Source organism: Drosophila ficusphila, unplaced genomic scaffold (genome assembly GCF_018152265.1).
Source record: "Drosophila ficusphila isolate 14025-0441.05 unplaced genomic scaffold, ASM1815226v1 contig_159, whole genome shotgun sequence".
NCBI lineage: Eukaryota > Metazoa > Arthropoda > Insecta > Diptera > Drosophilidae > Drosophila > Drosophila ficusphila.
Genome location: NW_025064049.1, coordinates 8,785 through 21,682, shown reverse-complemented (window position 1 = coordinate 21,682; position 12,898 = coordinate 8,785). Strand labels below are relative to the sequence as shown.

The following is a 12,898-nucleotide window of genomic DNA, read 5'->3' as shown; positions in this document are numbered from 1 at the left end:
ATCACCCTATTTTACATGCTATTCGCTGCTTTGATTGGTCAATTCTAAATCAAGAATGAGATTGAAAAGGGAGGGTTAGTTTACCTTAAGGTATAAAAACTCGATCAAAAGTTATTTTAAGTCACATTTAAAAACCACCTGTAAACAGTCTCAGTCTCGGTCTTAAAGTTTCAACCTAGATCATCTCACAAACAACAAAACAATAAAAACAACAATAAACTGCTAAAAAACAACAAAACAACAACAAGAAAAACAGTTAAAACAGCTACAAACAACAAGAAAAACAGTTAAACAGCTACAAACAACAAAAACAACTACATCTGCAACTACAACAACAACATTTAGATGAAGAAGCAAGTACAAATGGTCAATCCGGAAATGATGAAGGTACTTAAGGATTTCAATGGTAACCTACCAAAACCTCTACTAACAAAGACGAGGATGGAATCGGATGTGCGCTACCCTATTCAACGAGCTCAACGCAAAAAAACGAGCTTTGGAATGGCCCTCGCTCTTGAGCTTGAAGAGTATATGCTGTACTTGCCGGAACGATACTCTAATTTGGACGATTCAACCATTGATTATATTAAGGATAATCTTTTTTGTATTATTAAAAGGAATGATAACAACCTCTATTTAGAATTAAATAAAGCTTAAAATGTATTCACTTTTAATATTATTAATGTACTTATTTTCTCAAATAAAAATAAAATTTCATTAAACTCAAAACACTTTGTTATAAATATTTAGATTATACTACATTTTTCTCAGTAGCACATGAGTACCAGAGAAAACTACAACAATGAAGCGAAATCTTTTAGAACAGTTGACGAAAAGTAGGAATTCATTAAAAAGAAAATTTGATGAATTGAAGCAAATAAAAAATGAGAACGTATCAAATTTGGAGGAAACTTTTAAACCTATTACAGAACCTTTACATGAATTACTCACTGAAAATAAAAAATTAAATAAGAAAAAAAGTATATTAATGATACACACAATGTTAAGACTAAGTTCAAGAAAGAGAAAATAAAATTACCTAAAAGTAATAAAAGGGCACAGGAGAGAGTAATTGAAAGTGATAGTGAAAGTGATGCTTATGTTGATGCTTACTCACAACACTCTCATATACTAGATGAATCTGATATTTCACATCAATCTCTTACAGATGAATCCGATGTTTCACAACAGTCTCATATAGATGATTTAAATGAAAGTGTATATGAAGAAACTGGGGTGAAGTATAATATCAACATTAATCAGTTGAAACAAGAAAAGATTTTAGATAATAGTTATGGACCGAGAGAAGAAAATAATATTTTAATGTTGGGTAATAGTACACTTAAAATTAAAAAAAAATGTAATGGAATTAGGAAGTGGAAATTTATGGACACTATCTCCTGGTTTATACTCTTTAATTTTTCATAACAGTCCTATCGATTATACTAAGAATGATTTAGAATCATATAGAAACATTTTAATTGAAACAAGTGCTCACAAAAGAAACTATCAACCAGATGGTCAAATAAAAGGAAATCGTTCTAAAAAATATTCTTCAATTATTAAACCATTAATATCATCATCATCATCATCGTCGTCTCCAGTAAATGAAGAATATACTGGTTCTGGGTATATGAGAGTACAAAAATTACCACCAAATTATGTATATTGGGATAATGTTAATGAACTTGTTGAAAGATTGCAACTCTTAATGGCATCAAGAGCTGCTGGTAATAATAACCATACTAATGAAATTCTTTCAATAATAGAAGAATTGCGTGAAGCAAAAATAATATATTAATAAAATGCAAAACATTTTCTCATTTTGTTTAATAGTAAAATGTCTATTGACAAGTTTGGTCACTTTTCAAATGATAGAGATTTTTCCTCTCTTTTCAAAAGGGAAGTTGAGACTCTTACAGGTTTAAATCTAGATACTGATGGTCATATAAATGTTCAGAAAAAAAGAATTAAAAACTCTTCAAAACCAATAAATGGAAATGATTTGGCTATTAAATTTTATGTAGATGAGAAAATTAACGAAGCGAAATCACAACAAATGGAAACTATAACTAAATCATTTCAACTACGAAATAAAAGAGTATCAGAGTTGGAAAGTAAAGTAATAAAAATGATAACTCAAATGGAGTATATACATAATACATTAAAAGAGCTTCTTGATAAATTGGAAAATCTTAACAATTTCATAAACGAAAATTTAAAAAAACCCGCACCGCCCCAAATTCGTTCTGATCAGATACAAATAGATGGAACGATACTTCGAAGTAGTCCATTTTCACGTCGTAAAAACGGAGAAGAGGTCTTAACAATTAATGTGGATCATACATAAATATACCGTTCTTTCATTATTTATTTTATAATTAAAATGTCAGTTGATAAGTTTGGTTGTTTTTTAAATGAGAAAGAGTACTCAAGAGATATAACAAAAGGTGTAGAAAAATTCCAAAGTATACTCAATGATTATGATGGACATTTAAATATTAAGAGGAAACGATTTAAAAATTCCCTACCTCCCATTCATGAAAATGATATTGCAACAAAATTTTATGTTGATGATGAAATAAGTAAACTAGTACAGAATACATCTAATGAAATTTCTAAACAACCACAGAAACAAGAAATCTTTAGATTAAGACCTCGAATCAATAATATTGAGGAAAAAGTGAGTGAAATTTCTAAAAAATTGGATTTTCTGTTGAAAACTATTAATAAGATCGTAGAGGATATAAATGAAATAGAAAGTAACATTTTCAATTATATCATTGCACCGACCGCAGTTTTAAAAAGTGAAACTGAATCATTAGAGAAGAAACCATTTGTACCAAATAAAATAAAATTATGAGTAAACGAGATATTGTAAATGAGTTACTTCGACCATCATTTAAGAATTTTCCAAGACGTAGAGTTATAGTAAAGGGTATTAATGATTTATGGCAGGCTGATTTGGTTGAAATGGGGGCATATGCATCATCGAATAAAGGCTTTAGGTATCTATTAACAGTAATAGATACCTTTTCTAAATATGGATGGGGTGAAGCAATAAAATCAAAAAATGCAGAAGAAGTTACAAGAGAAATGGAAAAAATAATAAAATCTGGTCGTGGAGTACCAAAGAATTTACAAACAGATAATGGAAATGAATTCTATAATAAACAATTTAGAGAATTGATGAAACGATATGAAATTAATCATTACTCAACATTTAGTACTCTTAAAGCATCTATTGTGGAACGTTTTAATAGAACACTAAAAGAACTTATGTGGCGTGAGTTCAGTTTTAATGGAAAATACACATGGCTTCAAATATACAAAGAATTGATTAATAATTATAACAATAGGAAGCATAGAACAATTAAAATGAAACCCATTGATGTTAATGTTAAAAATGAAAAACAGATTTTGATGAGATCATACAATCATCTAAAAATATTCACAAATGGAGAGTTTAAAGAGGGGGATCATGTACGAATAAGTAAATACAAGCATGTCTTTGAAAAAGGTTATACTCCAAACTGGACAACGGAAATTTTTCGAATTCGGAAAGTACAAAATACATCCCCCACCACATATTTACTTGAAGACTTGAAGGGTGATCCAATTCAAGGGGGCTTCTATAAACAAGAAATTAAAAAAACAAAATTCCCTAATACTTATCTTGTTGAAAAGATTCTGAAACAAAAAGGTGATAATGTGTTTGTGCGTTGGCTAGGCTTTCCAAAATCAGAAGATAGTTGGATTCACAAAAAAGAAATTCTATAAAGAATAAGCAAAGACATGGAAAAATTAAAATGTACGCATTGACGTCAATGTGTGAAATCAAATTATGTTTCTTCACACGCACAATTTCTATTTATAAAGTGTGTGTGTGTGCGTGTGAAGAAACATGTAAAGATAAGAATTCGAATGGAATTGATTATGTGCTTGTGTGTTGAGTAGGTTAAGAGAGCGTGAGTTATGTAGTCGAAATTCTTGCTCTCTTACTCTCTCTCTTCGCCTACATCTAACGGTGAGAGATCATAAGTACATACATTGTAAAAAAGCTTTTAAAAACACACTTTGAATTGAGACGTGAACGAGACAAGATCAAAAAAGTGAAAATAAATGATAAAAACTATTAAAAGAGACAAAGAACATAAAATTTATTTTATTTAATGTTAACTACCACTGTTAACAAAACTGGCGCAGTCGACGGAGTAACCAAAAACATTAAAATACCCACTTAAGTGCGGCTTAAAGTGAATTTGTGCCTGTATGTAATCTCATACATACTTTGTGCAAAAGACACATAACCTAAAGGAAAAGGCACGTTTTGTCAAAACATACCGGCTTTGACAAGAAAATTCGTTAAAGTGTGCACCGAAAAATAAAAACCAACCAAGTGTTTTTGTGCATTGGATTTGTGCTGCATCCCGTAAAACTTCGTGTTTAACCTGAAAACATATTGGACATTTTTCAACGCAGCGTGCCGGCACTTGGAAGTGTGCTCATCTCTGTATGTATGTGTGACTGTGTCTACACCGGCAACTGCATACACAACACCGACAACTGCATACACATACACCAGCATCTCGGAGTGAACTTGTTCTGTTCACAATTGGTTCGATCACAAGTTCAAAAGAACGTTTGGTATCGATTAGCGACAACAGCTAAAACTAATTGTGTTTGTATATTGCTAGTTCCAAAGAACTCAACGGCTATTTTTTCTCTAATAGCGATGGCAAACGATTTTACCTTATCGTTTGGGGACATTCTTAAGGATGCCCACCACATTCATGAGTACAGAGGAGACGACTCAAGGGCTCTATCATCATTTATTCGTGAAGTAGAGATGATACTTTCATTATTACCTCCCGCATCTAATGCAGCAGCCTACGTCCTTCGCCGTGTCATCCTCAACAAAATCCAAGGCGCAGCTCTACATGTTGTGAGAACTATCGAGAACTCAGAACCGTCGTGGAACAACATCAAGACGATTCTTATTCGGAACTTTGGCGTAAAGGAGTCTTACAATCAACTTTATCAGGAAGCGTTTGTACTAAGTAACAAAAACAATATTACAGAATATTTTGAATCTTTGAAAAACATAATGTGTAAAATTAATGAAAAATATGAATATGATAATGTAAAGCATTCTGAGTTTAGTCCCAAAAATGTTGAAGAAGCTATGCTAAGAACATTCTTGAAAAATATCCATGTAAACTTAGCTTCAGTCATAATTAATAGAAATGTTAAAAATTTAAGAGAAGCTTACGATTTATTAGAAACCGAAGGTCTTGTTAGAACTAAAAATCCTAAAACAAATTTTTTGCAAAGTTATGAAAAATCAAACAAAACAGAAAATCAAAACTATCAACATCATAATAATAATCAAAGAGACCGATCATACAAATCAAATTATTATAATCAAGATCAGAATGCAAAACACAACAACAATTTCCAAAATGTAAAATCTAATTCAGGAAACTTTCGATCAGGAACACAAATTTTAAATTCAAATCAAAACTGTACAAGCCATATTTCAAAAATGGAAACCGATCATGTCGAAGTAGATAAAAATGATATTCAAGATCAAAGCTTCACTTCCGAATCAATGTCTGAGCCAAAGAACTGTTCTTGCCATGCAAATTTTCATATAGTTGCCTTGAAAAATCACTTCCCTTGATTAACTTAACTGTAAACAATGAAATAATCATAGCCTTGATTGATACTGGTTCAACAACTTCCATGTTAGATAAAGATAAATTGTTACAATATCCCCGAAGAACTTTGTGTCATCCAATATCATTTTCCTCTTTAAATTCTAAATCTCTAATAACGCAAGAAATCGTCACTGATTTGCCTCTTGAATTTAAAGAAGAAGCCACAATGAGCTGGAAATTGACAACATTTAATAATAAATCGTTCGATGCTATTATAGGGCAAAACATCCTTAAGCCATTAAATGCTGTTATTGATTTTTATAAGAATACTATTACAATTAATAATAGTACTATTAAATTTCAAAACAGTTCACCATACTTTGATGAGGTAAATCAAATTGAACCAATTAAAATAGATTATGAAATACAAAAAATTCTTTTCAAAGATTTAAACCAAGAAGAAAACAATGCTCTTACAAAAATTTTAAGTAGATTTAAAGCACTAATATTTCTTGAAGGTCAATGTCTTAGCAATACAAAAATTATCGAACATCAGATAAAAACAGTTGTAGATAAACCTGTATATTGTAGGATTTATAGATACCCTCAAATACATGAGCAAGAAATATACAAGCAAATCGAAGAAATGCTACAACAGGGAATAATTCGTAAAAGCAATTCTCCATACAATGCCCCCCTTATGGCTTGTACCAAAAAAACCCGACAACAGCGGAATTAAAAAATGGCGTATTGTTATTGATTACCGCAAACTAAATGAAAATACTGTAGACGACAAGTTTCCTATCCCAAATATAGAAGGTATATTGGATAAGTTAGGAAGAGCTCAATATTTTTCTACTATAGATCTCGCGAAAGGCTTTCACCAAATCCTTGTTCAGGAACAAGATAGGGAAAAGACAGCGTTTTCGACCCCTCACGGACATTACGAATTTAATCGGATGCCATTTGGGCTCAAGAATGCTCCTGCCACATTTCAACGTCTTATAAACACAGTCTTAAAAGAAGAAATAAACAGAATTTGTGTCGTCTATCTTGATGACGTTCTTATTTTTTCCACAAGCTTTTCAGAACATGTTGGCCATATTCACACAATTTTTAAAAAACTTTCTGAAGCAAATCTTAAGATTCAAATCAACAAATGTAATTTCTTTTCAAAAGAAACTCAGTTTTTGGGTCACGTTCTAACCCCCGAAGGAGTTAAGCCTAACCCAACAAAAGTTAACAGCATTCTTCAGATTAAAATTCCGCGAAATATTAAACAAATTCGAGCTTTTCTAGGAGTCACTGGCTACTATAGAAAGTTTATAAAAGATTTCTCTCAAGTAGCGTATCCATTGATTAAATGCCTTAAAAAGGATGCTAAGATCGATGTTAATGAGCCCAACTTCATGATTGCATTTGATAAATTAAAAAAATCATAACTGAGGCACCGGTTCTTAAGTATCCGGATTTCAAAAAGAAATTTCAACTCATTACTGATGCTAGTAATATAGCTTTAGGTGCTGTTTTGCAACAAGATGGTCATCCTATTTGCTATGCAAGTCGTACATTAAATGACCATGAAAAAAACTATTCTTCTATACAAAAAGAATTGCTAGCTATAGTGTGGGCAACAGCTTATTTCCGTCCATATCTCTATGGAGTTAAATTCGACATTTTGTCCGATCACCAACCACTTAAGTGGCTACTAATTAAATATAATGGAAAAGAACTTAATGAAATGCTTTATAGGTGGCTTGTTAAGCTTAGCGAATTTAATATAAACGTATCATACATTAAAGGAAAGAATAATCAGGTAGCTGATTTTTTAAGTCGAATAAGTAACGACGAAATCTGTGCTGTAAACATAGCTGAATCTCTTAGTTCTTTAGAAAACAATATTGATGACACTAGTACACAACATTCACAAGCTGAAGACTTTGTGAATACACCTATTTTAGGGAATTTAGAAACCGTTGTTAATAGATTTAAAATACAAATTATACTTACAGATAAAAAAACTATAGAATTTGAATATAAGAATAGAAATAAAAAAATTTACTTAAATTTAAATGATCTGGAAAATAGAATGGAAGAAATTTTGAAGAATCATATCATAAAAGGCAAGGTAGGAATATTCAGTGAATATAACGACCATCAATACAATAAATTTCAAAATAAAATCATCCAAATTTTCGAAGGGAATAAAAATGTAAAATTTGTAAAATGCTCATTTCACGCAAAAGACATTGAAAACGAAGAAGATGTGTATAAAGAAATTGAACGATTTCACATATTCGATACTGGCCATTCAGGTATAAATGAAAATTACCAAAGTTTAAAAAAGATTATTTACTTTCCAAATCTTCAACATTACATTCAAAAGTACATTAATAATTGTGACATTTGTAATCGATGTAAATATGATAGGAACCCAATTAAAGAAAAATTTAAATATACAGAAACACCAAACGATAAAAGAAAAATTATTCATATGGATATCTACACAAATTCCAAATGTAATTTTCTTACTTTTATTGATCGGTTTTCAAAATTTGCCACTGCCTTCTATCTTGAGGATCGCAATAATCAAACCATAATCGAAAAAATGCGCTTGTACAAATCCCAAAGAGGAAACTATGAGAAATTAATAACTGATAATGAGTTTAATAGTGTAAATATTAAAGAATATCTAAGAAATGAGAATATAGAAGTTCATTTTGTGAAACCAAACAATCACACTGGTAATGCAGACGTTGAACGATTTCATAACACTCTTACCGAAAAGATTAGAATTATATACCTCGAAAACAAGGATCTATCAATCAAAGACAAAGTTAGTAAAGCCATAGAATATTATAACAACAATTATCACTCAGCAATAAAAAATACACCAATGAATATTGAACACGGAAATTATGACAAAGAAATTATACATAATAATATTCTAAAATATAAGGAACATTACATTAAATCTTTAAATCAAACTAGAGAGAATTTTGAAGAAACCAGAAATGAAGGATATATAAAAAACTATAAGTCCCTAAGACATAAAAATGAACCGAAATATAGAAAATTTAATTTAAATAATATACATAGCTCCAATATTAAAAGGAAGAAGAAATATCAAACTTTAAATGTAACTTAACCAACCATATTTGAATTTACAACACATATATTATATTATTACTCACTATTTATATTATCATATATTATGTATAAAAAAAAAAAAAAAAAAAAAAAAAAAAAGAATTGTGAAACTCAGGAGAGTCTTAAATTTAGCGATGGGGAAGTTATGTAGTCGAAATTCTTGCTCTCTTACTCTCTCTCTTCGCCTACATCTAACGGTGAGAGATCATAAGTACATACATTGTAAAAAAAGCTTTTAAAAACACACTTTGAATTGAGACGTGAACGAGACAAGATCAAAAAAGTGAAAATAAATGATAAAAACTATTAAAAGAGACAAAGAACATAAAATTTATTTTATTTAATGTTAACTACCACTGTTAACAAAACTCGTGCGTGTATAGATAAGAATTTTGTATGGAACTTGAACTCTAAAACAAAAAGATGATTGTATAGTTACGCACTGTGTAGACTTTTTAAAATTAGCAGATAGTTGGATTCACAAAAACAACTACATCTGCAACTAGAACAACAACAACAACAATTTGAAGCATAGAACAATTAAAATGTACGCATTGACGTCAATGCGTGAAATAGACTCATGTATATATTTATATATATATACATTTACAAATCTGGAGGTTATAAACGGAAAGAATTTCAAAAAGTATTCAGTTTTCGTTTATTCGTTCACGCAAGTCAATTTCGTCTATTCGTTCACGCAAGTCAATTTCGTCTATTCGTTTGTGCGTGCCTTCGGTTGATTAATAAAAACAAAAAATGTCGTGTTTAATAATATTTTTTTAATTTCACTTATAAATCCGGTAGTGAAAATGTCACCGGTGCCCAGTGAAATTACTACGGTGCCTAGTGAAATTACTATTATTGAGAACCCGTCAAAATCAAATAATTCAATTGGCTTATTTATTAATATGCCAAAAATAAAAAAATTATAAAAATTGATTTCAAATTTGAAATCTTAGAAGATAGCCATATTTTTATGGATCTTTTGAACAAGAGTAGTGATGATGTGAGTGAACTTGATATGAAAATAATGAATACTAATAATAGTATTAATGTGAATCAATCAACTGCAAGCGCAGTTGAGGAAACAATAAAAGCAACAACAACAACAACAACACCTTCAACAACAACAACAACATCAAACTCACCTACTTTGAAAAGTAGTTTGGAGGAGGAGGAGGAAGGGGAATCAACTACCCCAACATCTGCAACTACAACTACATCTGCAACTACAGCAACAACAACAACAACAACAACAACAACAACTGCAACATCAGCAACATCTGCAACAACAACAACATCAAACCCACCCAATCTTTTTAATATTATTACTAAAGATATAAATGTTGAAAATATCGTAAATAAAAACATAGAATCAATAAAATCTCAAAAAATTGTTATGGGCATCAATGATAGTGAGGCAGATTTCCCAAACGTAAGTCGAGCTTCTAAAATAACTAATACCTCTAAAGAAATAGTTTTGGGTATCAATGATAGCGATACCGAATTCGAAAGTGTAGGACGAGTTCCAATAAAAAGAAACACAACTCAAAAATTAAAAAACGCTGAAAACATACATAACTCTCAAATAGAATTTACTAAGAGAGGAATAATAGAAAATTTTAAAAACCAGTTAATTGAAAATGAAAGGAGAATAGGGGGGCATCTGGATTTAGGAAGAAGGGGGTTAAATAGATTCTTCACCGTAGCATATAAAAGTGCTACGGTAGGTGTTAAATGTCACTATAATAATATATATAGAAGATCACATGTTAAACGTAGTGAAAATAAATCAAAACGTAGGAATATAAAACATTTATCTCCTCGCCACCACCAACGAAAAAACAAACGAAATGTAAATACCCCTCTAGCAACATTAAGAATAAATTGTTTTGAGTTTGCTGAAGTTTTAACACACTCAGTAATACATGCAGAGAGGCAGAAAGACAGAAAAGTATATGAAAGAATTTCGAAAGATGCCGATCTTCTTTCTATACAAGATAGTAAACGGGAAGAGATAGGAGATGAAGAACCAGGATATCTTAACGATGGCCCACAAATAAATGAAATAGGTATCGAAGCAGCAGAAAAAATTAATGGACTATATTTGAGGAAAAGAAATTTAGCATCTCAAATGCTAATTGAATATTTAAATAAAAAAGAAAGTGAGATTAGTACAGATAAAATTCCAATTAATGATATTAATGATTTCAAAATAACTAATAGTGACAATATTATCTGATTGAGCAGGGAAATATGTTTGTTTTGCAGAATTTAAATGAAGAAGTTGCTAATACTACTTCAAGTGGAGTACAAAAAGGTAAGTTGAACAAAATATACATGTATAAAATAATATTTATATATACTAATTATATTTTATTTTCAGAATTTCAAAATAATAATAATACAGAATTTAATAAAACTATTTCGAGTGGAGTACAAAAAGGTGAGTTGAACAATATATACATGTATAAAATAATATTTATATATACTAATAATATTTTATTTTCAGAATTTCAAAATAATAATAATACAGAATTTAATAAAACTATTTCGAGTGGAGTACAAAAAGGTGAGTTGAACAATATATACATGTATAAAATAATATTTATATATACTAATAATATTTTATTTTCAGAATTTCAAAATAATAATAATACAGAATTTAATAAAACTATTTCGAGTGGAGTACAAAAAGGTGAGTTGAACAATATATACATGTATAAAATAATATTTATATATACTAATAATATTTTATTTTCAGAATTTCAAAATAATAATAATACAGAATTTAATAAAACTATTTCGAGTGGAGTACAAAAAGGTGAGTTGAACAATATATACATATATATAAAATAATATTTATATATACTAATAATATTTTTATTTTCAGACCCTCTGGTTTTGTATGATGACCATGATGAGCATAATGATGATGATGGTGATGATGATGATGATGATGATGACCACGAAGTAATCATTTACGATGAGGATAATCCAGAGCCATGCATCACAAGATCATCAAGTGAGGACAAAACTGTTCTTGTTGAAGGTGGAATTAACAACTATGTGCAAACTATACCTTTAAATTTAGATAAGGATAATGATGAATATACAAAATCTATTACTTTAAGTAATGACGATGATAAAATCTTTATAATAGAGGGTGGTATAAATAGTTATGTGCAAACTATACCACTAAATATTGAAGAAAATAAGCAAATTGAGTGTAATTCTAAGAAACCATTTTAATTGTTCTTTAAAATAAAAATTTTATAATCTTGTTCTGGGAAATTTTAACATTAACCTCTAATAAGCAATGTTTGTTCTTTAAAATAAAAATTTTATAATCTTGTTTTGAATTGTAATACTAACCTTTAAATAAAACCATGTTTGTTCTTTAAAATAAAAATTTTATAATGCTGTTTTAATTTGTAATATTTGGTTTATACATTACCTTCAATTAACCTTTAAATAAAAAGCGATGTTTGTTATTTAAATTTAAAATTTCATTGTTTTATTTATAATTATAGATTACATTTATTCTTTTTCACAATTTAGTAAATTTAATTCTAATTCTGTATAAAACATTTCAAATGTACAATCATCAATATTTTTCTTAAATTTTTCTATTTCAATGTCTTGATAATTATTTCTATTAGGACAATTCTCTATTTCTTTAATTCTTTGCTCGTAAACATAAATATTTGCATTTATTTCATCAAGTTTATTTTCTAATTTGTTTTCTTCTATTTTATAATGTCCATATTGTAGTGTATTAATTTTATTATCTTGTATAACTAGCTTTGTGTCTTTGTGACTGAGAACCACTTTTTTACATCTAACTGTTGATAAAATATGATTCTTAGATCTAATCATTGTCATAGATCCTACCACTTCCTCTTCCGAAAACAAACATTTTTTAAAACTATTAAAAGTTAACTGATCAATGGCACTTCTTTTAACTCCCTTTGATTTTTTTACTGTTTTTTCAGAGTTATCAATAATATTAGATGATTTAAAGGCATACATTTTAGATCTTAAACCAACAAATTCACTCATCGGTCTTCCATTGAGTTCATCTT

The 12,898-nt window shown here is 29.4% G+C and overlaps 1 protein-coding gene across 2 annotated transcripts; it reads left to right on the top strand.

The window, feature by feature from the left end:
* The first annotated feature begins 9,598 nt into the window (after positions 1–9,598).
* On the top strand, positions 9,599–12,299 carry LOC122320896 (myb-like protein D). Of its 2 annotated transcripts, none has more exons than XM_043209505.1 (5): positions 9,599–9,652; positions 11,064–11,133; positions 11,200–11,259; positions 11,326–11,637; positions 11,707–12,299. In XM_043209505.1, the coding sequence occupies exons 1-5, from the start codon at positions 9,623–9,625 to the stop codon at positions 12,063–12,065; spliced, it is 831 nt and encodes a 276-aa protein (XP_043065440.1). In that variant the 5' UTR covers positions 9,599–9,622; the 3' UTR covers positions 12,066–12,299. The 2 variants fall into 2 exon arrangements, with proteins under 2 accessions (XP_043065440.1, XP_043065441.1); XM_043209506.1 differs by having other exon boundaries at positions 11,200–11,511; positions 11,578–11,637.
* The last annotated feature ends 599 nt before the right edge of the window (positions 12,300–12,898 follow it).

What these genes read in the sequence shown, in the direction of transcription:
- LOC122320896 (XM_043209505.1), top strand. Translation starts at nt 9,623, where the DNA reads ATGTCACCGGTGCCCAGTGAAATTACTACG. An exon ending in TTCAAGTGGAGTACAAAAAG is followed by an intron (nt 11,134 to 11,199) that starts GTAAGTTGAACA and finishes TTTTATTTTCAG; the next exon opens with AATTTCAAAATAATAATAAT. An exon ending in TTCGAGTGGAGTACAAAAAG is followed by an intron (nt 11,260 to 11,325) that starts GTGAGTTGAACA and finishes TTTTATTTTCAG; the next exon opens with AATTTCAAAATAATAATAAT.